This window comes from Ovis aries, chromosome 7 (genome assembly GCF_016772045.2).
Source record: "Ovis aries strain OAR_USU_Benz2616 breed Rambouillet chromosome 7, ARS-UI_Ramb_v3.0, whole genome shotgun sequence".
Classification (NCBI taxonomy): Eukaryota; Metazoa; Chordata; class Mammalia; order Artiodactyla; family Bovidae; genus Ovis; species Ovis aries.
The window spans coordinates 63,577,240-63,598,804 of record NC_056060.1 but is presented as its reverse complement, the minus strand read 5'-3'; the positions used below and the strand labels follow the sequence as shown (position 1 = coordinate 63,598,804).

At 47.0% G+C, this 21,565-nt stretch overlaps 1 protein-coding gene across 1 annotated transcript; it reads left to right on the top strand.

Annotated features, from left to right (window-relative positions):
- The first annotated feature begins 11,672 nt into the window (after window positions 1–11,672).
- On the top strand, window positions 11,673–18,372 carry LOC101115542 (targeting protein for Xklp2-like). The gene is made up of 2 exons (XM_004010652.6): window positions 11,673–11,842; window positions 17,314–18,372. Exons 1-2 carry the CDS (start codon window positions 11,698–11,700, stop codon window positions 17,946–17,948), a joined length of 780 nt encoding a protein of 259 aa, XP_004010701.5. The 5' UTR covers window positions 11,673–11,697; the 3' UTR covers window positions 17,949–18,372.
- Window positions 18,373–21,565: the final 3,193 nt, after the last annotated feature.

The window sequence follows — 21,565 nt, the reverse complement described above, 5'->3', positions numbered from 1 at the left end:
CTGTCAGACCGCAATTCATGGGATCACAAAGATTCGAACATGCCGGAGCACGCATGTACCGTGGGAAACGCAAACCTGGTTCAGTAACACATACAACTCAGATAATTACAAGTCGCAATATCTGTGAATTCCTCATACCCAGCCTAGTGTGTGTTAAATGCAGACAAAATGCTCCTATTTCTCACTCAACTTGGGGGAGCTCAATGAAAGGTTTTGCTGCCCAGACTAAGGGGCAGTTCAGATGCTCACCTTGGTGTGTAAATTAAATAAAGCTCAGATGAACCCATGTTAAATGTTACAGTGTAGAGGTATTAACATTTATTTATTTACTTTATAGTTCCAGTAACTATTTGCTCCAGGAAAAACATAAACAATTCTGAATAATGAACACTGGGTTTCTGATTAGCTATAACCGGAAATTCATGGTTTCTCTGATGGCTCCATGTGACTTCTAAAGTGAGTAAATTGTGAGTACACAAAGAACAACTTTGACCCACATCCTAGTAAACAGGCAAAGCTACTGAAAAGTATTTAGGAAAAAAAAAAAAAAAGGCCATTGCTGGTCCTGGAAATTGGCTAGTCCTTCTCCCGTCCCCAGCATCATGTTAAAGGGCACAATTCAAAGGTAAGATTAAGGGTTCCATCTCCAGTCTGTCTCCTTGGAAGCAGGAAATAAATCCTGTGAAAAGTACCCTCTGGGAGCTGAGGCCTGATGGTGGATGGCTGCAGGCCCAAACATCAAAGTGATTAATCTAACCAAGTTAATGTAAATGATTTTCAGCACTTGAGCTGGATATTTCAAGTATGTCATCTATCTCCTGTGTGGTATAATGTTGATTGTTCTCACTTAACGTCTCTGTGTGATCATGGTCAACTTCAGCAGTTCTACCCGAATGTGGAGCATCGTCCAGCAAGAAATCTCCAGCATAAAACTTCACAAACCACTTTGGACACATGGAAACGGTGTGGACTCCGGAGTCCAGAAAACTGAAAGAGGCAAGAAGGACCCTTGGCTGGAGCCTCTGAGGGGAACGCAGTGCTGGGATACCCTGACCTCAGACGTCTGGTCTCCAGGACTGAGAGAGGACAGGCTTCTGTTGTTCAGAACCTCCACATGTGGTCATTTGTCCCTGCTGCCCCAGGAAGCCCATGCAGCTGGCAGGAAGCTCTCTGTCCTGACCTAAAGCCTCCCTCCCATTAGGGGCAGCTCCCTGCACCTATGCTGTTTGCACTAACCATGAGGTTCATGCTGAGCCCTGGCTCCCTTTCTGGGCACTGGCATGTTGGAGGGTGAGGGCAGACACCACCACATGACCAGCCTCCAGCCAGGTGCCAAGTCTCTAGTGAGCTTCCCTGAGGGGACAAGGGTCGAGGTGACTGTCAGGGTTCTGCCCTTCATCTCTGGGGGAAGAGACATCCTCAAGGGAGGAGAGAAACGATGGCTCAGGGCCCCTCCTCCCAGTGCATCCCCACTGTGCCCTGAGGCCTGTCTCAGCTATGAGCACACCAGCCTGTGCTGAGCCCTGGAACCTCCCAGCTGTTCCCAAGGGTGGCTCTGCAGACCCCACCCTTTCCTTCATGTCTAGTAGGTGGGACACCCCTTCTTGCCACTCCAGGAGCAGTTCTGGAGCCAATCTGTGAGTGGTTCTGGGGTTTGCAGGCTGAGCTCCTGTTGCTGTGCCCCTCTTCCCCACACAAACATCCAGAGCAAGCTGTCTGCCCTGCTGCCTGAATGCCCCCCTCCACTTGGTATTCTCAGGAAAGGATCAGGGGGTGCTGTAGGAGCATCTGAAAACTCCTTTAATAGGGCTGTCCTTGTTCCCAGCCCTTTAAACTTGTTCACACCTTTAGAAGGATGTAACAAAAGTCATTAAGGTAAAGGATCTAGAGAAAAGAGAGGAAGCTGCAAACAACCAGATGGAACCAGCTGGGACCACGATGGCAATGACTCTGACTTCCAACAGACCCCAAGTTTCATTGTATATTGATTTTGGTGTATTGTTGATGTAGGAGATAGATGGGCTCTAGATTAGACATTTATAACTGGCCTCCTGTTTGCATTTCATGGAACATGAAGAAGTGGGCTTCAGGCTGGATGCTTACAACTGTTAGCATTTCTGAGAGAAGAGATAGGTGGGCTTCAGTCTAGGTATTTACAATCAGCCTCCTGTTTGCCCTCTGAAATGGAAATAACAACAGAGAGTAAATAGCCAGTGTTTGTCTCTTACAAACACCTTAAGGTAACAGTCATGGCAAGGACAAAGAGGGGGCAAAAACCTGTATGAGTAAAGGATTAAAGGATCTCTGCCCTCCCACTCTTTTGGGACAAGGGAGACACACTACACATTCACAGAAAGACTTCTTGTGGGTCCAAACTCAAGAAATAATGCCAGGCCATAATGAGACTTGCTCCTCCCAGAAGCCTTCACTTCGAGATCCATCTTGGCTGAGGGGTGAGTGTACACCCAGGGGAGGGTCCCAGGGTAGGTCAGGTGTGGGAAAAGAAACCAGATAATTGGGCTGAAGGAAGACAAAGACCCAGAAGAACTGCCCTATGTAAATGACTTAACCGCCTCTTTACTGCCTTCCCCCTCACTAGCGGGAGAAACCCACGCCCTTTCTCTGCCTTGCTTCTGTCTTAACAAACCATTTCTCTCCGTGCTCTCCCACTTGCTGTTATGCGAGGTCTCTAATCACAAATTTTATACCTGCATTTACAGTTTCTGCCTCCATGGTAAAAACATTGGTCACTGGGGACAAAGATCCGGGGGAAAATAGCTTCTAGCCTCTAGCCCTTGCTGGTCTGGTGGCTAGGACTCCTGGTCTCATCCAGGCTTCCCAGGTTCAATTCCTGAGCAGGGAATTAAGATCTCTTCACGTCACTACTTGTTGCTAACTCGATCATCATATTAAGTGACACACCAACTGTTGGCCTAGATCCAACATGAAGAACCGAAGAAAGGTAAAAAGGAGATGGCCCCCCACTAACTTGGAAAACCCCTCCCTTCCCCTAAATGTACCTGCCCCCCCAGGATTAGCCTCACTCCTCCTCCCTTTGTCTTTACTGTTTAAAATCAAGCCATTCTCTCCAGGTGGGCAAGAAGCTGAGCTGCCAACTTCTCCATTCTTTGGCCTCTGAATAAAGCCTGTGTTGTGTTGGTCTCAGCTTTGGTTTCATAATTACCTACTTGAACCCGAATGGAAAATGGAAACCTTCCTTGTTGAGGCACAGTCTCAGCCAAGTGAGGGCCCAAGCAGGGTCCGTAGGACTAACTTGGTAACAACCTGTAAGGGGAAACCTGTAAGGGGACGGTGGTCTCTCCCTGTGGGGTGGGTAGAGGGCGCACCTGCAGCCGCAGCGCCGGCTCCTGGGCCTGGACTGTGAGCTCTCGTCCCCACGCTCCTGGCGCCACCTGACAGTCTGACTGGGTGACACTGGCTGCCAGGCATCCAGTCAGGAGGGACCCAGAAGCAGCACTTGGAGCCAGATCAGACGCGCCTTTCCACGGGCTGTGGATGTCCTGGGTATTAGGACTTCGCATGTAGAAAGCAAACAAAGCCACTAGCAGCTCATGTGTGCTGTGGACTTGAAACCTACACACAGGGCAAGCACTCCCACTGGACCCTGGGTTGGAAGCTTCTGCACAGGGGATGGCCACAGTAGTGCTTCCTTACCAAGTCCTCCAGGCCTCCCTGGTGGGCACAGCTGGACCCACACCCCATGGGCTCCCCAACCCAGAGCCTAAGGGCTAATGCTGGTGGCGCCTGGGGACGAGAGCAGTCACTCCACCAACCACCCAAACCGAGCCCATCCCAGGCCCTGCTACAAGTCTGCTCGCGTTTGTTCTCCAGATCCTGAAGACAGACCTGCAGGAAACAGGGGCCATGAGTCCCACATTGATGGTGTTCTGTGGAATTTCCATGAGACCCCTTTCTGCCCTGTTCTGAGCAAATGACTAGTCCGCGCAATCATCACCCCACAAGCAGACTGAGAGGCTGAGGCTCCGAGAAGCCAAGTAACCCACTCAGAAGGACAAATGTGTGGCCATGGAGTGGGGTCTCTGCCCGCTCCCCACCCAGGATGACTGCCCACTCACAGCACGTTCACTTCTTCCCCCTTCCCCCGCTCTGGGGCGGCTCACAGAGCCTCCTCTTAGGGGGGCTCATTCACCTTCTCTTACAGGACTCTTGTCTCACAGTCCTGTTTCTGGGATCATCCGGAAGGCTTGTTACTCTGAGGAAGATTCAGTCTCACGTCACCAGCGCCGCTTTCCTGGATCACACTCACCACTGCTCATCCTCTCCCAGCTCAGACCACAAAGGCCCCCTTGGGCCCCGAGCCCCATGGCTCTGCCTGGGAGCTCATCCCCTCCGGCCTGGTCCTTCCCTCTCACATCCCCTGCAGGGTCGCCAGGAGCTCCCACTGTCCAGGGCAGGCTGTCTGCTCTGTCCTGGGGAGGCCTCCGTGGTGTCAGGTGCAAGAACCAACAGGTACCTGTGGGCACCCCCCATGCCGCACAGCAGCCAGCTCCTGCCTCCTGACCTCTTCACTTTGGGTGGGCCCAGGCCCCATTGTGTGTCCTGGTTCTCATCTCATCCCAGTGCTGCTGACGGGGGAGTCACTACACTGCTCTATGCCTGCTGCACAGAGAGCGTGCTCGTTCACACACCCCTCCCAGGAGCACAGAGTTCTGGTGGGCAGGCTCCTCCAAGGATATGGGGCTCATCTGGGCAGGTGCCCCACAGGGCTCAGCACCCAGGAACCGTGTACAGAGGCCTAGCTGCAGAGCACCCCCAGTGCACCTGTTGGTCAAGTCTGACCCTGAGCCCCCTCAGAGCAGGACCTGAACTAACAAACAGCTGCTCCTGGACAGGTCAGGGATCCTGGGCTTCACTACGCAGCCTCCCTCCCCCAAGTCTTCCAGAGACTGCCACTGCACCCAGGCACTCGGGCGTTGTCTCCACGCACCACCCCTCCTCTTCCTGACTCCTAGATCCCTCTCATTAGGAGGTCTTCTGGAAATTACCTCCCACTCATGGGCCGATGAAAGGATTAGAAAACAAGCCAGAGCTCCAGCCCCATGCCCATCCTGACCCTCAGGACCCACAATCTGTTCCTTGCACCTGCAGGGCACACCAAGGCCCATTTTCTGCAACTGTGAGCCCCTGATGGTGGAGGATTGGCTGACCTGACTCGGCTGCCCAGCGCTTCGCAGGTGTGCCTGGGTTAAGGTCTCTGTAAGTGGGTGTAAAAGTGCCTGCAGCTGTATTCTGCGCCATCCTCTGTTGGGTGTGTGGATCTGAGCTGGCGAGAGGGCCTTGTGGGTTGCTGTTGTGACCAGGTCTTTTCTAGATCAGGTAAGGAAGAGGTGTGTCGCCTGAACCTGCTATTGGACATCTCCCCAGGTGGATGATGGGGGTGAGTAAGCAAGAGAAAAGGCAGTGGGAGCCAGGACTGGAGGGGCAACTCCCGTAGGGAAATGGAATGCTCCCAGAAGAGCCCCGTGGGGCAGAACCATCCCGCCTGGCCTGCAAGAGCCAACTTGGCAAGCTTGCTGTCTCTGGGGTGGCTCCAAGCACTTTCCTCCGGCCTGTGAGGTCTTTGCACGTATTCAGGAATTTTACCTGGGATGGGTGGATGAGGTTCAGGAGCAGCTAGCCTGGGGCTCAGCTAAGGTTTACTTAGCAATGCTTCTGTGTGGTCCCCCAGCTTCCCACTGAAGATGTTCCTTGGGTGGGGTATGGAGAGGGTGATAAGGGCTGCTGGTGACATGTAAGTCTCCCACCCCTGACCATCTTCAGAACTGATCATCAGTGTAGCAACTATCTTAACTGGATTTTCACCTGTATAACTGGTGGGTTCTTAATTAGCGATGTGAACAGTGATGTTAAATGTTCTCAGTCAGGACTGAGATACTACACCACGTGTACAGGTGTAAGAACCTGAGGAGGCGTGTGCAGCCAGTACCCTAGGGATGGGCTTCAGATTTGACCCCTTAACATTCTGGGGTCCAGCCACTGCTTTAGCATTTCTGAGGGCCCAGTGCTGGCTCCAAGGGTTCTGTAACCTGGCTTCCATCTGCATTTAGTGAGACCCACACTTCTAGGATCCTACAGAGCAGGATCTGTGTGGCTTCTCTAACAAACGACCATAAGCTGGGTGGTTTAAACAACAGGAGTTCATCCTGCCCCAGTCCTGCAGACCAGATGTCTGAGATCAAGGTGGTGCAGCCCTCCAGGGACTCCAGGATGGGGTCCTTCCTGCTTTTTCCAGTTTCTGGGGCTTCAGGACTTGTGGCCCCCTCCCTCCCATCTCAGCCTTCATCTTCATGCAGCTTGTCCTCTGTGTCTGTGTCTCCCTTCTTTTAGGAACCTGCTAATTGGATTGAGGGCCACTCACACCCAAGATGACCTCACCTCAACATCTTTCAATGTATCTTTAAAGACCCTTTTCCCAGATACGGTCTTGTTCACATGTTCTGGGGAGAAACATCTTTTGGGGCCACTGTTCAACCCACTGAAAGTGAAAATCCCTCAGTTGTGCCCGACTCTGCAACTCCATGGGCTATAGCCTGCCAGATTCCTCTGTTCATGGAATTCTCCAGGCCAGAATGCTGGAGTGGGTAGCCTTTTCCTTCTCCAGGGGATCTTCCCAACCCAGGGATCAAATCCAGGTCTCCCGCATTGCAGGCAGATTCTTTACCATCTGAGCCACCAGGGAAGCCCAGTATCTGTGTATAAAATCAAGCTCATTTTAGGAGATGACCAAGGCCCCATACAGACTGGCACAGACAGCAGCCATGGGGGTGGGGGTCCAGGGAGAATGAGGACCATGGAATCACCCAGAAAGGATCAAGGCCTGGCTTCATCAGAAGGTGAGCTCTTCCACCTTGGGGCCCATGAGAACAGTCACTCCATCCTACCCACGCAAAGGGGCCCAATGTCAAGTCCAGAAATGTCTACCTTGCAAGCTGGCTCTTCTGGATGTCATCATCAATGCATGATGCAGCCAGTAACTACTGGGTTAGGGGTAGAGGAGAACTAGTGTGGGGACTGGCCGTGGGCTCTGGAGGAGGTGCTGACAGTCACTGGGGCACCAGGAAGTGGGAGCCTGGGAGGCCCCCGTGTTACTGAACCAAACTTGGGTCCACACATCTGAGCTCAATAAAGCCGGTCTACTGACGCCAGGTTGTGGTGAAGGAAAGTAAAGCGATAATTATAAAAGTACCAGTACAAAGAGGACGGGTGGCTTGTGCTCTAAACACTGAACTCCCTGAAGGATTTCAGCAAAGCAATTATACAGACCACATGAGGGAGGGGGTCACAGAGTATGTGATCTTCTGGTGCACTGTTCTCTGGTTGGCAAGGTAACAGGCAGCTAACCTCACAAATTCTCAGGCACAGGAAACTCTGGGGGTTACATGTTCATGCTTATCAAGTTAACTTCTTCCATTCAGTGGGGGGTTTAGCATCTGTAAAACAACTCAGGGAGTATGTATCAGATACTGTTATCTCCATACTTCAGAGAGGAGCTACAGCAGAGGTTACTGGCAGGGTCTGTCCCGGGAAGGCCCCATTGCCTCCTGCTCAGTTACAACAGGTGTCTGGGCTCAGCAGCAGGGGAAGGTGGGGTTGCCTTCTGGGCGTGGGGAGCAGCAGGGTCGCAGTCCTCCAAGGGGCCTGTTAGCTCCCAGGGTGAGACGGGGAGGCAGTGGATAGACATATGCATCTGGCCTGGGAGAGGGGTCCAGGCTGGAAATGTCACTGGAATCATCACTGGGAGGAAGAGGAAAGGCCAGGAAGGGTCAGGTGGGTCACAGTTGACCCCATGCAGGTGTTGGTGGTCTTTGGGAAGCAACCAGAACTGGAAGGACTGGCCCTCAGGAGCTCAGCTTTATTCTCTTGTTCCTTTGTAAAACATGGCGTCAGAGTTTGAGACACCATCTGGAGACTTCTGAGCCCGGTGCTCCTGCGTCTTCATCAAAGGGGCTCAGGCCCTGCCCATATCCCCACTGGGCACAAAGCCTATCAGGGCACCGGGGTCCACAGACTTCAGGGAACCCTCTGCCCTCAGGACTGGTCTCCCTTCTTCCTACCAGCTGCTGGTCCTGATTCCACCCCCAGAGCCTGAGGAGTAGTCCAGTGTATGGAAGGACCACTCAGTCTTCATGTTCCTGTTGCTGGACATTTTGGTGGACTCTCTGTCTTGGCTAATTTAATAGTGCTTCCCTGAAAACAGGGGTGCATGCATCATTTCAAATTGTGATGCTCTCCAGATCTGAGCCCAGAAGTGGGGTTGCTGGATCCCACGGCCCCTCTGTCCACTTTTTTTAGGAACCTCCGTGCCATTTTCCATCATGGCTGCGTCCTTGTGCATCCCCACTCAGAGTATAGGAGGATTCCATTTTATGTACATCCTCTGCAGCATTTATTCTTTGGAGATCTTTCTGATGATAGCCATTCTGACCTGTGGGAGGGGATTCCTCACTGTAGATTTGATTAGCATTGATTTAATAATGAGCGGGTCTTCCCTGGTATGGCTCAGCAGTAAAGAACCAGCCTGCAGTGCAGGAGATGTGATGATGCAGCCTCGATCCCTGAGTTGGGAAGATCCCCTGGAGAAGGAAATGGCAACCCACTCTAGTATTCTTTCCTGGAAAATTCCATGGACAGAGGAGACTAGCAGGCCATGGGGTTGCAAAGAGTTGGACATGACTGAGCAACTGAGCACAGTAATGAGTGAGGGCGGATGTCTTTCCAGGTGCTTGATTCATGTATAGCTAGACATATATATGTTCTTTTTCAGATTCTCTTCCCATATAAGTTATTATGGAGTATTGAGGAGGGTTCCTGGTGCTATGCAGTGGGTCCTTGAGAATGATTTTTATAAAGAATAGTGTGTTTGTTAGTCTGAGTGCTGAAGAATTGATGCTTTTGAACTGCGGTATTGGAGAAGACTCTTGAGAGTCCCTTGGACTGCAAGGAGATCAAACCTGTCCATCCTAAAGGAAATTAGTCCTGAATATTCATTGGAAGGACTGATGCTGAAGCTCCAATACTTTGGCCACCTGATACGAAGAGCTGACTCATTAGAAAAGACCCTGATGTTGGGACAGATTGAAGGTGGGAGAAGAAGGGGATGACAGAGGATGAGATGGCTGGAAGGCATCACCAACTTGATGGACAGGAGTTTGAGTAAGCTCGGGGAGTTGGTGATGGACAGGGAAGCCTGGCCTGCTGCAGTCCATGGGATCACAAAGAGACACGACTGAGTGACTGAACTGAGCAGCCATGAGACTGCAGACACTCCCTAAAGTAAGCCCTGAGGAAAGGAAGCTCGAGATGTGAAAACAGAATGCTGGCCCCAGATAGCTGAGGTGCATATGAAAGGGATTCCAGCGAGCCAGGACTCTAGCATCTTCCCTTACACAGAAAAGCGCTTAATTCCTTGACTCAGGATTTCTGGTTTTCTTTAACAATAGTCTTTTGATATTCAGACTACCTGTCCTTTATTACAAAGTTCTATGTAACCTGGCTCCTCCCTTCACCTCCTGGGAGCAGTTCTCTCAAGGTTACTTCACATGTGTCTCCTGGGCTTGAAGTCCTAAAAATTCCCGACGAATAAAACATAGCTCTCCACTTTTAGGCTGTGAGTATTTTTTTAAGTCGACAGGAATATTGTACTTCCCCCCCCATTTTCATTGTTTAAGGCATCTCCGTACTGTCTCCATGGGCTTCCCAGGTGGTCCTAGTGGTAAAGAATCCACGCGCCAACACAGGAAACATGAGAGACTCGGGTTCAGTCCCTGGGTGGGGAAGATCCCCTGGAGGAGGGCATGGCAACCCACTCCAGTGGTCTTGCCTGGAGAATCCCAGGGACAGAGGAACCTGGCAGGCTACAGTCCACAGGGCCGAGAAAAGTCGGACACGACTGAAGTGACTCAGCACGCGCACACACTGTCTCCATAGTGGCTGTTCCCAATCGACTTTCCAGCATCAGTGGAGGAGGGTTCGCATTCCTCCACACCTTCTCCAGCCCTGGTTCTTTGTAGAGTGTTTGACAATGGCCATTCTGACCGGTGTAAGGTGATACCTCATTGTAATTTTGATTTGGATTTCTCTAGTACCTAGCAAGGTGGACAACATTACCTGTGATTTTTTTTTAAAGAGTATGAGTGAAACATCTTGCAATTGACTCTTGAACGTCTGCCCTGTGTTTTGATGAACACTCCTAGAACATTCCTTGAAGGCAGGTGTTGTTTACTCACAACCCCACGGACCTTCTGAATATTAAGTGCCCATCAGCACAGTTTAGAGCAGCAGATTTCGACGTTGTTGTTATGGAAAATGGCCACAAGGTGGCAGCATTTTTCATGCCCTTTTTTTTTTTCCTTTTTCTTTCTATGCAATTTCATTTTGATCTTATATTGGAATAGAATTGATTTCCAAAGTTGTGTTTGTATAAGGTGTACAGGTGTTGCAGAAACCATACTCGAGAAATCAAGCACCACATTGGGAGAGTTGGAGAACTCAGGTTTATTACGCTGGCGGGCCCAGAGGAGTTAATACTCCAAGCTCTGAGCCCTCGGAACAAAGAGGGGATTACACAGTTTTTGTACACGGACAGGTGGTGACCCAAGGAGGAAAAAGCAGATAACCAAGGAGGGTCTTGGAATGCAGGAATGGAAAAACCAGACCTTTATCATCCTTCCCTCCCCTATGTTGTAACTATTAATGGAACAGTATAACCTGTCTCCCCTTCTACCCCATAGGGAGGAGGTATTTGCCTTACTCTTCCCCCCACCCAGTATAGGTGCCTCATCCAATCAGCAAATGACCCACAAGACCCCTATCCCACCCCTTGTACCCTGGGTATAAGAGTGGACTAAGGACCCCCATTCAGTGTCAGGGCCCTGGAGCTGGCCCGCTGTTCTAACAACGTCTCCCACTCCAATAAACTTTATTTCCCTCTCATTCTGTCTCATGTCTGGAAATTCTTTCCAACCTGTGCCTGGACCACGACATTTTTGGTGGCCCATTCGGGGAACTTGGGATCTCTTCCTCCTCCTCCTCACTTCTCCTTTTTCATATGGACCCTCTGCGAGCAGGCAAGTGCTGCAGAAGCAACTAGGAACCCTGGCCAGGGTTACCCTCTGGTGTGTTCCAAAGGCTCCACTGCTCACTGCGCCCCAGTAGCTGCCGCCCAAATGGGTAAGAGTCTCTCCTTTGTCTTCTTTCCTACTGAGCACTAGGCCAACCAATATTGTGTGGGCATAGGTCAGGCACTTAAAAGCCATTAGGGCGCCTGCCACATGAAGACTCCTGTGTGACGATAAGGGAGACACGGAATGGATCAGGCCCCAAGGGCATCCGCCCCCAGCAAGACAACTTCCGTGCACTGTCAGGCGCAAAGTGGTTGAAACAAAGCAGAGACCATTGTCCTCTGGCCACCGCCTCCCTGATAGGATTGTAAGACGGATTCCTCAGCCTTCTTCCCTGTCACTTTCACTTCTTCCCCTTTCCATTTGGATTGATTTACAAGAGCCTAGGTATTGCCTCTGAGCCATCCCAAGAATGCCTTCCACGTTTCAGGGCATAGCCAAACGGTGAGTCACCCGGCTGCTCCCAGGAATCTGTCTTTCTCTGCCCAGGTCACGTGGTGTCTTAGCTCTGTCTTTGCCTGGGTCATGTGACCGCATGGTTCTCAGCGGTCACCTCTCACAGTCGGCTGTGACTCTGGGGACTGTGGACCGTTTTTGTGCCATGAGTCACTCAGAGAGATCACTGGGACAAAAGGGACACCTCTCTGTCAGCAGGTGGCAGGACCCCCATTCTACGGCAGGTAGGCTAAGAGTGGGTTCTGGTACATCCCGGGAGCCTTTCTTAGACTCACCCCTTGGCTATATTCTCAGAAACTGGAAATTTTTGACCCTGCGAAAGGCCTGGTCCCAATACAAACTGGGGGACCCCCCCCAAAAAAAAGCTTTTGCCCAAAGCAGGGAAAGGACTCAGAATTTCCTTGTGTTCAGTCCTTCATGGCCGTCAGCTAGAATCCGGATTTGAGGGACTCATGCCACGTGTGTCTTTCTTTTGCTACCCTGTCTCCTGTCCCCCTCTGTCTGTCTCCATCAGATTTCCTAGATGACCCCTACTTGACCTTTCATATCCACATGACCTCTAGGAAAGAAGTCTGAGGTTCCCTTTGGTCCAGGTCTTTCTCCTATATTCAAAAGCCTGAAGGATCAAAAACTCTCCTAACAGTCTAAAGAATCCCCTTCTAACTATGCTTATCTCTCAGGTGGAGAGGGAACCAAGTTTCCCCCGCTCCTGAACATCCTAAAGAATTCCCTTCTAACTACTCCTGTTTCTCAGGGTGGGGAAGGACCAAGTTTTTTCCCCCACTCTTGCAAATTCCCTTAACTCTTCAGATTCGTCTGATGGGATAAAGACCTCATTTCCCACCACAGGGACAATCCAAGATTTTTATCAGATGATCTGCCCCTGATATCAGAGTCAATCTGAGCACTATTTGGTCTATATTTTAGCTATAAAACCATGACAAAAGAAAGGAAAGATGACTTTTTGACACAGAATGGCCATGATATTCTTTAGACTCCAGAGAAAACTGGTTAAAATGAAATTTTTTCTCTTGGAAACTGCAAAACCAGTTATTTTTTCATATACAATTAAAACAACTAGCTTGCTAAAAGCCCTGCCTAGGGAAAAGCTTGAAGTTAACCCTTTCCATGTCCTTGAAATACACAGCCCACTTTGCCTGAGACCTCAGCCTTGGGCAAATTAGAACTTCAAAAAAAAAAAAGGCGGGGGTTGGGGGGGCATCAAAGAAACATTTTAAATCTCTAGCAAAACACTATGAAATTTCTGTCTGTCTGTCTGGATTTATGTATGTCTCAGTGTGTGTCTTTGGCTTTTTAAAAAATATTGCTGAAGTTGTAAATAAGTTCTAATGGTGGCTCAGATGGTAAAGTGTCTGCCTGCAATGCGGGAGACCTGGGTTCGATTCCTGGGTTGGGAAGATCCCCTGAAGAAGGAAATGGCAACCCACTCCAGTACTCTTGCCTGGAAAATTCCATGGACTGAGGAGCCTGGTAGGCTATAGTCCATGGGGTCGCAAAGAGTCAGAAACGACTGAGTGACTCCACTTCACTTCACTTCTAATTTAATTGGCCTAAAGAAAAGTAAGCACTTAGAAATCAGACAACTCTAAATATAAGAGAAATTAACCTAAATGAATATTAGGTTCACTTGAACTGGGAAATAGTCGATATTAAATATCTAGTATTAATGTTTGTTTGCTTATCTAATAGAGATATATCTAAGAGTCATTAACATAAGCATAATATTTTCACTGTGCCTAGGTTTATTATAAGTTAAATATTGTTATATTGTTATATCTGTTACAAGTTTGTCAGCAAGGAAAGTACCTCAAGTGAAGAAACTTCAAAAAAATGTAAATAAGATATGAGCTTTTAGATAAATTCTATTAAGACTAATTATACTTTAGAAATGTCTGTCTAAAACAGTCCCTCTAGATTTTGGTAACCTGAATTTCTAGGGTTGTGCTAAACTAAGTGACTGATTTATTGAATAGCTAGATCATTTCCAAATAAAATAAGATTCTGAAACATTCATTCAGTTCAGTTCAGTCACTCAGTCGTGTCTGACTCTTTGCGACCCCATGAATCACAGCACGCCAGGCCTCCCTGTCCATCACCAACTCCTGGAGTTCACTCAAACTCACGTCCATTGAGTCAGTAATGCCATCCAGCCATCTCATCCTCTGTCGTCCCCTTCTCCTCCTGCCCCCAGTCCCTCCCAGCATCAGAGTCTTTTTCAGTGAGTCAGCTCTTTGCATGAGGTGGCCAAAGTACTGGAGTTTCAGCTTTCTGAACACTAACTTCCTCTTACAGAGAAACTAGTGATTTTGGACTATTAATGAATAATGTTGATGCCATCCTGAGATGTTTTCTAGAATTTTTTTTCAGAAATTATCACTGGTATTTATGTTCACCAATCTATAGAATGCTAATATAAAGATCAGTTCTTTGTTGCTTAAGGAAAGCAGGATGTGTGTTTTCAGTAGAGAAGGTATAAGGAATGAAATTACATTTTATGAAGGGAAAAGGAAGTAGATCTGACTTACAGGTGGCTGTTTCAGGATGGGGGAACAAAGTAATGGGGACAGAAAGTGATAAGCTTTGATGGAAAGTGCACCCCAAGAGAAGAGCTTTGTGCATAAACACAAGTTTTCTTGAGATGTTGAACTGCCTTTGATAATGGATTTTAAGTTTCTTTACCTCTAAAGAGACCTGTTCCACATTTATCTTTGAAGTCTGTTAACTTTGGCTAAGTGAATAAACTATTGTTTCACAGGGACTTATATGATCCTATCTGACTGAGTGCTTGATATTTTTGATACTTGTTGAAAACACTTCCTAAATCATTTGACTTCTAGCTAACTTTGGGATGCTTCAGAGGGCCCCTGAAACATCCCAAAGAGAGATATTAAACTGCTTGAGTTCATTTGACGTGTTAAATTACATGGGAAGTATTGTTGGAGGAATAATGAATCTTCTCGGGTTATATAGTATTGTTGATGTTACTAATATAGATATCCTAGAAATTATGTGAAATTCATGAAAATCTGATATGTCCTGGTAAAATGTTGTCAGTTATAATTCTAGTTATCATATTAAAGTGCTATATATCACAGCAATGACCAGGCTACTTTGTCAATTGCAGTTTAATCAGGTTTTAAACATGCCTTCTACGGTTTCACTCTGATGCCTTTGCAAGAATACTGCTACTTTAAGATTTATGGAAAAGACTTCTAAGATTAACCGATAAACAAATTTTGTTTGTTATCTGGTAAGCTGGTACCAGACTGGAATTTAGTCTACTCTCTATGTTAAAAGAACAAACTTTTCTTAGCATGAAGCTTTCAATAACAGATTATGAATTTCTTTGCCTTTAAGTGATTTATATTTGTTTTAAAAATCTTTTGTTACTTTGGTAAAGTAAATAAACATTATTTAAGATTATGATACATGTAGACAAAGCTCATTCTGCTTCTACAAAAAATAAGCCCTCATGATTAGACTTTTGCTATTCTGATGTCCTTAAAAGATGGCAATAGTCTACTCCTAAAACAGGGAATTAAAAATGGGTGAACAATAGCTGTAAATCCAAGAAGGCCACTCGGATTTTCCCAGCTTCCTGACAAAGCTCATTTTTATTTGATGGGTTAAAGCCTTCCCTGGCTACAGGGTTAATTCCCTCATAATGAAAAAATTATGTTTCACTGAATATTAACCTTTGTTAATTGTCAAACTCAGTTTCTAGTTTTGTTAATTAAGGTCTAGTGTTTACTAAGACTCACCTCTGACATAGTTTGTTGTTGTTATGTTATATTGCTAAAAGACTGGATTGTTATTAAAAAGGAAACTCTAAGTTTGTTTCTAAAGCTTATCTAGTAAGCAATCTTCAGATAAAGATCAGATGCTCCATGATGTACAACCAGGAGATTAACACCAGGGTATAGTCATTTAACAAATGAAGTCAGATGACCTGGGATATACTGGGCTCTACCTAATGAAAGTTCTTGACTTTAGCTATATTATTTTCTATGTAACTTGTCTCAGAAGATTGTTTCTTATGTTACTAAATGTATGACTGGGCCTGTGATAAAATGCTGATATGTAGTTCCATATGAGATCAATGATTGTAATAATGTAACTCTAGATATGAGAAGAACCAATGAGAGAGGATGTTTTCCTAGACCAAGAGGCTAGTGAGACAGGTATGGTCCAGAGACTCTTGCCACTTGCAAGGCCAGGTCTAGTAACAGCACATTGAGTGGCCTGTCAATGGAATCTTCATTAGACCTGGGAATGAGCCTTCCCAGCTCCATGGGAGAAAATGGCCATGAAATGCCCCCAAAGCATGGTCAAATATGTAGCTATGAAGGGACTCTGCTGATTGGCCGTTGGCACTTGCCAGCTGCCTCTACAAAGATTACATCATGACCACTGCAAACTGCTGACCTTCAACACCCCCTTGAAAGGAGTTCAGGGTGGAGATCAGAAATAAGGCACTCTTTGCTCTGGGAAAAACCCAGAAGAACTGGCCTTCAGATAGTCAGATGTTTTCAGGTAAAGATTTTATGAGCTCAAATTCTTGCATCTTCTCCTAACTAGAGAAACACTAATGTCATGAACCAGTGTCTAGTCCTGATTCTCCTGGCTAGCTCCTCAGCAGCTTTTCTATTTCTATTAATCTTTGGGCCATGCACCTTTAACTTCTTGGTAAGTTTGTCTCTTCTAGAATACAACAAATCTCCAAGTGATAGTTTGACAAGAATTTTCCCTGAGCAACAAACACCTAGACAATGCTGAACCAAGTCACCTTACCATTCCATGGACTCTCATCTCCCTCCGTAAATGCACCCTGACAGAGAGCAGGCAAAGGGAGCCCAGAGCCCAACGATGCTTCTCTACAGCCTGAAGAACCCTGTGTGGTCATTGCCCCTTTTCCCCTGAGACTGGGTTCCCAAATGCCTGAGAAGGGAAATAGATAGATAGCTAGATATGAGCAGGGTATCAAAAGGGGCCAAAGAATTGGCCCTAAAAATAAAGAGAGGGAGGAATGTGATGACCCAAGGATAAAAGACCAGATAACCAAGGAGGGTCTCGGAATGCAGGAAAGGAAGAACCAGACCCTTATCGTCCTTCCCTCCCCTATGTTGTAACTATTAATGGAACAGTATAACCTGTCTCCCCTCCTACCTCACAGGGAGGAGGTATCTGCCTTGCTCTTCCCCTCACCCAGTATACGTGCCTCATTCAATCAGCAAATGACCCGCAAGACCCCTATCTCACCCCTTGTACCCTGGGTATAAGGGTGGGCTAAGGACCCCCATTCAATATCAGTTCTCCCTTGAGCTGGCCCACTGTTTTAACAATGTCTCCCACTCTAATAAACTTTATTTCCCTCTCATTCTGTCTCATGTCTGGAAATTATTTTCCAACCTGTGCCCGGACCACGACAGGCATGATTAAGCAGATTTGTGGGTTTGCAGGGGCTAGGGGTATTGCAAATAGCAGGACAAGGGTGAGTGAGATAAGCTCCATTTCCTAGTATTGTGAGTTCCCACTTTCTGAGACCTACATGATCTAGACTTTGCAAGGAGCAAGCTGAGTTACCGAGGCAGGAGAAGGAGGTAAAATTTTAACTTTTACTCTTCACAGGAACTTAATTCAATCCATGCCTATATACATATCTTTTCTTTTTCAGGTTCTTCTTCCCATATACAGAAGATCCTAAAAAGTGCTGAGAAGCAAGAGTCAGAGAAGAGAATAAAAATGTGGCAAGAGGTGGTGGAAGTATTGGAAACAAATGCAAAATCCAAGAAATATAATTCTGTAGAAGCAGGGCTCTGCAAATTTAAAGCACAGAAACTGGATTCTGGAATTCTTTATGGTGGGTGCATTTTCCCTAAGAAACTGCCAGAGAAACCACCCACTGTGCCTACTGGCTTTGATTTTGAAATGGAGAAAAGAATCAAACAGCAAGAAGAAGCAAAGAGGGTATTGGAGGATAAACACTTTAATGCGAAGCCTTGCCCTTATCATATCCTATTAGGTGTTGTGGGTATTCCCAATAAGAAAGAAATTCCGCTTACCATCCCCAGGACCCCTGCCTTTGTTCAGAAGGAGAGAACCCCAAAACCAACCCAAGAGAGTGAGGATGAGGAGCAGCCAATGGTGATCAGAGCTCAACAATTGCCCCATTACGGAGTACCTTTTAAGCCCAAAATCCCTGTGAGGAGAACTGTGGAAATACGCCCTTTCTCGTTTGATTCAAAAAGTCACTTACAGAAAGAGAAGAAAATAAAACAGCTGCAGAAAGGGGAGGTGCCCAAGTTCTAGGCGCTTCCTTTGCCTCATTTTACCACTATTAACCTGCAAGAGAAGATGAAGAACACAACTCAGGCTGAGCCTTCTGCTTGGAGCCTGGCAGAAGAAGTGCATGAAGGCACAGACTTGGGTGCTCCCGTGCCCTAGTGACAAAGAAGGCTCCTCCTGGTGAGATGGAAAGGGCAGCTCTGATTCCCGGATGGTGTCTGCAGTCAACACTAGCGGTGGAGTTGACTGGAGAACTTGGGTGGTACCCACATAGTCAAGGGCTGCTCACATACAGTAATTTGTGTTGCTTCCAGCCTCCTCCTCTTTTATAAGTCAGACTATATAGTGATTTAGTTTGTAATTTAATCACTTAAAGTGTAATTTTTACTGCTTTTATCCTTCACTTTTTATATTTAAATTAAAAAATAAAGATACTTGATTCAATTTATAGTTTATGTCTGATTCTTTCCTCTTCTCTGTGCAAACTGAATTTGGAGTTAAGGAGCCCTTTGCTTTGAGGCGGGGGGAGGGGGGGGGGCCTTGTTAACCGTCTGATGCGGAAGAGACTGGACTGACGTGTCCCTCACAGAGGCTGTCTGCCGGCTTCGGGCAGAGCTGCTTTTCAGGTACCTTCTTCCCTTCATGATGCTGACAATGAGGGAATGCTGAGCAGGACATGTTTTAAGTCCTCCTGTGAGCTGGGCTGGAATCAATATGTCTGTCTTACTAAAAGTTAGAAAAGGCAGTTTCATACTCCTCTCAACAGTGATTCTTAGCATTTACATGCCATCAGCAGCACCAAAAGCATTCTCTTTCCTCCATGTCTTCTCCACCATTTACCTTTGGGGACTGAGGATGGCCTTTCAAACAGGTGCACGGTTACCTCGCTGTGGTTTTGATTTGCACGTCTCTAACAATTCCTGAGGTGCAGCATATTTTCATGGGCTTTGATTTTAACTAGTGTGTGTGGAACCGACTGTGGACGTTTTCTTCTTTGTAGTCTGCCCATTTTTTCTTTATTTTTCAATTAGTTACCCATGGAAATTTTTTAAGTGCCAGAATAATTTAGAGCCCAGCAGTCCTTGTGAATATGAAGTGTACGTAAGTGTTGCAATGAATTAAGAAATAGTTTTCTTTTTTCTTTTGCCTTTTGAGTCCTTCTCTACTTTAACTGTTCCTGATCTATATTCTGCATTGACAACTAAGTTTCCTTCTTTTAGAAGACTAGCCTGTTATGTAAACTGTATCCTGCACCTGCGTGTGTGTGTGTGTGTGTGTGTGTGTGTGTGTGTGTGTGTTATTTGCTCAGTCGTGTCTGACTCTTTTCGATCCCACGGACAGTAGCTTGCCAGGCTCCTCTGTCCATGGAATTCTCCAGGCAAGAATAGTGGAGTGGGTAAACCATGCCCTTCTCTAGGGATATCCTGCACCTATTACCCTCTAACTCTGCATGAGCCATACTTTGCATCTATTATCTTTTAATTTTATGCTAGTCACATTCTGATGCTTAACTTTATGGTGCTCTCTCTGCAAATCTCCCCTTATACTTTCTTTTTCCCTCTTTTTGTATTACAGAAAGAAAGCTGCAGTGCAATCCACAAAAGGCAATGGACCCAGCTCCTGGGACTGTCTGCCATACCCAAGTTACTGGGTTCTCTGAGGCCAGCCTATTGACTGTTTTGAAACAATGCAGAAAGAAAGAATACAGGATCCTTACATATTTGCTCTTTGTCTCCAGCCTCTATGAGCCCCAACTGCGTGATCCCCATGATTCCCCATGGGTGCGGGGGAGACGCAGTTCTTGAGGCAGAAACCTACTGTGTTCTCTCCTCTGCCCACTTCGGGATTAAAGCCATCTTTCTATTAAAAAAAAAATTTTTTTTTCCACAAATTTTAAGGTTCCTATCTTGTTCCTTTTTGCATTGTTTCAAAACAGTCAGTAGGTTAATCTTCTGAAAAGAAGGAAACTTAGTTCTCAGTGCAGGCTGTAGACCAGGAACAGCTAAAGTAGAGAAGGAATCAAAAGGCCAAAGAGAAAAAACTTTTTCTTATTTCACTGCAGCATATGCAATAGCTTTAAAGTTTCTGTTGTGGGAAATGGCCACAAGGAGACAGGATTTCTTCATGCCCTACTCCTGTTACTACAGTAACCAGAGCCTTCAGCTTACTCCTAGTCGTCGTTTCTTCTGGGACATGCCCGAAGCCTGTGTCTCATTAATCCTTGTTTTTTTGTCTTTTTTTTTTTTACTTAATGTTTACTTCTTTTGGAGGATAGCTGACTTACAATGTCGTGTTTGTCAGTGTAGAGATTCTTCATCAGTTATCCCCATACACATGTTGATTCATCTTTGCTTTTTTCATATTCACATTATCATAGAATGTGTAGTACACCACCCTTTGTAAAGTAGGTCTGTGTTGATTCCATATTCTGTGTGTATTCATGAGTATGAATGAATTCCAACCTAATTTTTTCTTTCTACCCACTACTCCCCTTCAGTAACCATATTTGTTTCCTAAGACTGTGCGTGTATTTCACTCCATAAAATAGCTCATTGGTATCAGTTTCTCCTTCTGAAGTACTTCACTTACTATGAGAGTTCTAGATTAATATGATTGTTCTAGATTCTCCCTGCAAGTGCCATTATTTTTGTTCCGTTTCCTGATGCGGGTGAAGTGTGGAGCCTGGTGATGATTTCTTCTTCAAGAAAGGTACATCCCAGTTCCCACAAGCAGGTGTGCCCCCTGTTCAGCAATGAGAGACCCCAGGTGTGTGACCTGTGCCTCCTGGGAACGCGGCCCTAAGCTACTTTGAACCTGACCAAGTTCTGTCTGCATGGTAGATTCAGACTTCTGCAAGTCCTGTCTACACTGATTATTTACACCTGACCGGGTTCTCTGTGCAGTAGGACATGGAGACCTGGGTGGAGACCCTGCCAGGCCTCTGTCCTGGAAAACCCCATGCCTGCATCTGAACATCAGTGCTCAGATGTCTGGGGTCTGGAGCCGAGGGGGGTTTCTCTGGGTAACCATGCTTTTCTCTGAGTGGAGTTCCATGGCCCTCTCAGGGGTCAGTGCTGAGGCAGGGCTCTTAGTCTTTCCCTCTGACGAGTTCACCTCCCCTGGGGCTCTTCGAGACACCTCAGGCCACCTGGTTGTTGTTCTTCAGTCTCTAAGTCTGTCCAGCTCTTAGTGACCCCGTGGACTGCAGCACATCAGGCTTCCCTGTCCTCCACTATCTCCTGGTGTTTGCGCAAACTCATGTCTGTTGAGTCGGTGATGCCATCCAGCCATCTCATCCTCTCTTGTCCCCTTCTCCTCCTGCCTTCAGTCTTTCCCAGCATCAGGGTCTTGTCCAATGAGTCAGCTTTTCCCATAAAGTGGCCAAAGTATTGGAGTTTCAGCTTCAATATCAGTCCTTCCAATGAATATTCACAGTTGATTACCTTTAGGATTGACTGGTTTGATCTCCTTGCTGTCCAAGGTCTCTCAAGAGTCTTCTCCAGCACCACAGTTTGAAAGCATCAGTTCTTCAGTGCTCAGACTTCTTGATGGTCCAATCCTCACATCCATACATGACTACTGGAAAAATCACAGCTTTGACTACATGGACCTGGATTGTTTACCCACTGGGGGCCCACCGA

Bases quoted from the DNA above. Each gene is read 5' to 3' on its own strand.
- LOC101115542 (XM_004010652.6), top strand. From the start codon at position 11,698: ATGGTTCTCAGCGGTCACCTCTCACAGTCGGCTGTGACTCTGGGGACT. The intron at 11,843-17,313 runs GTAGGCTAAGAG...TTTCTTTTTCAG, and splicing joins GGACCCCCATTCTACGGCAG to GTTCTTCTTCCCATATACAG.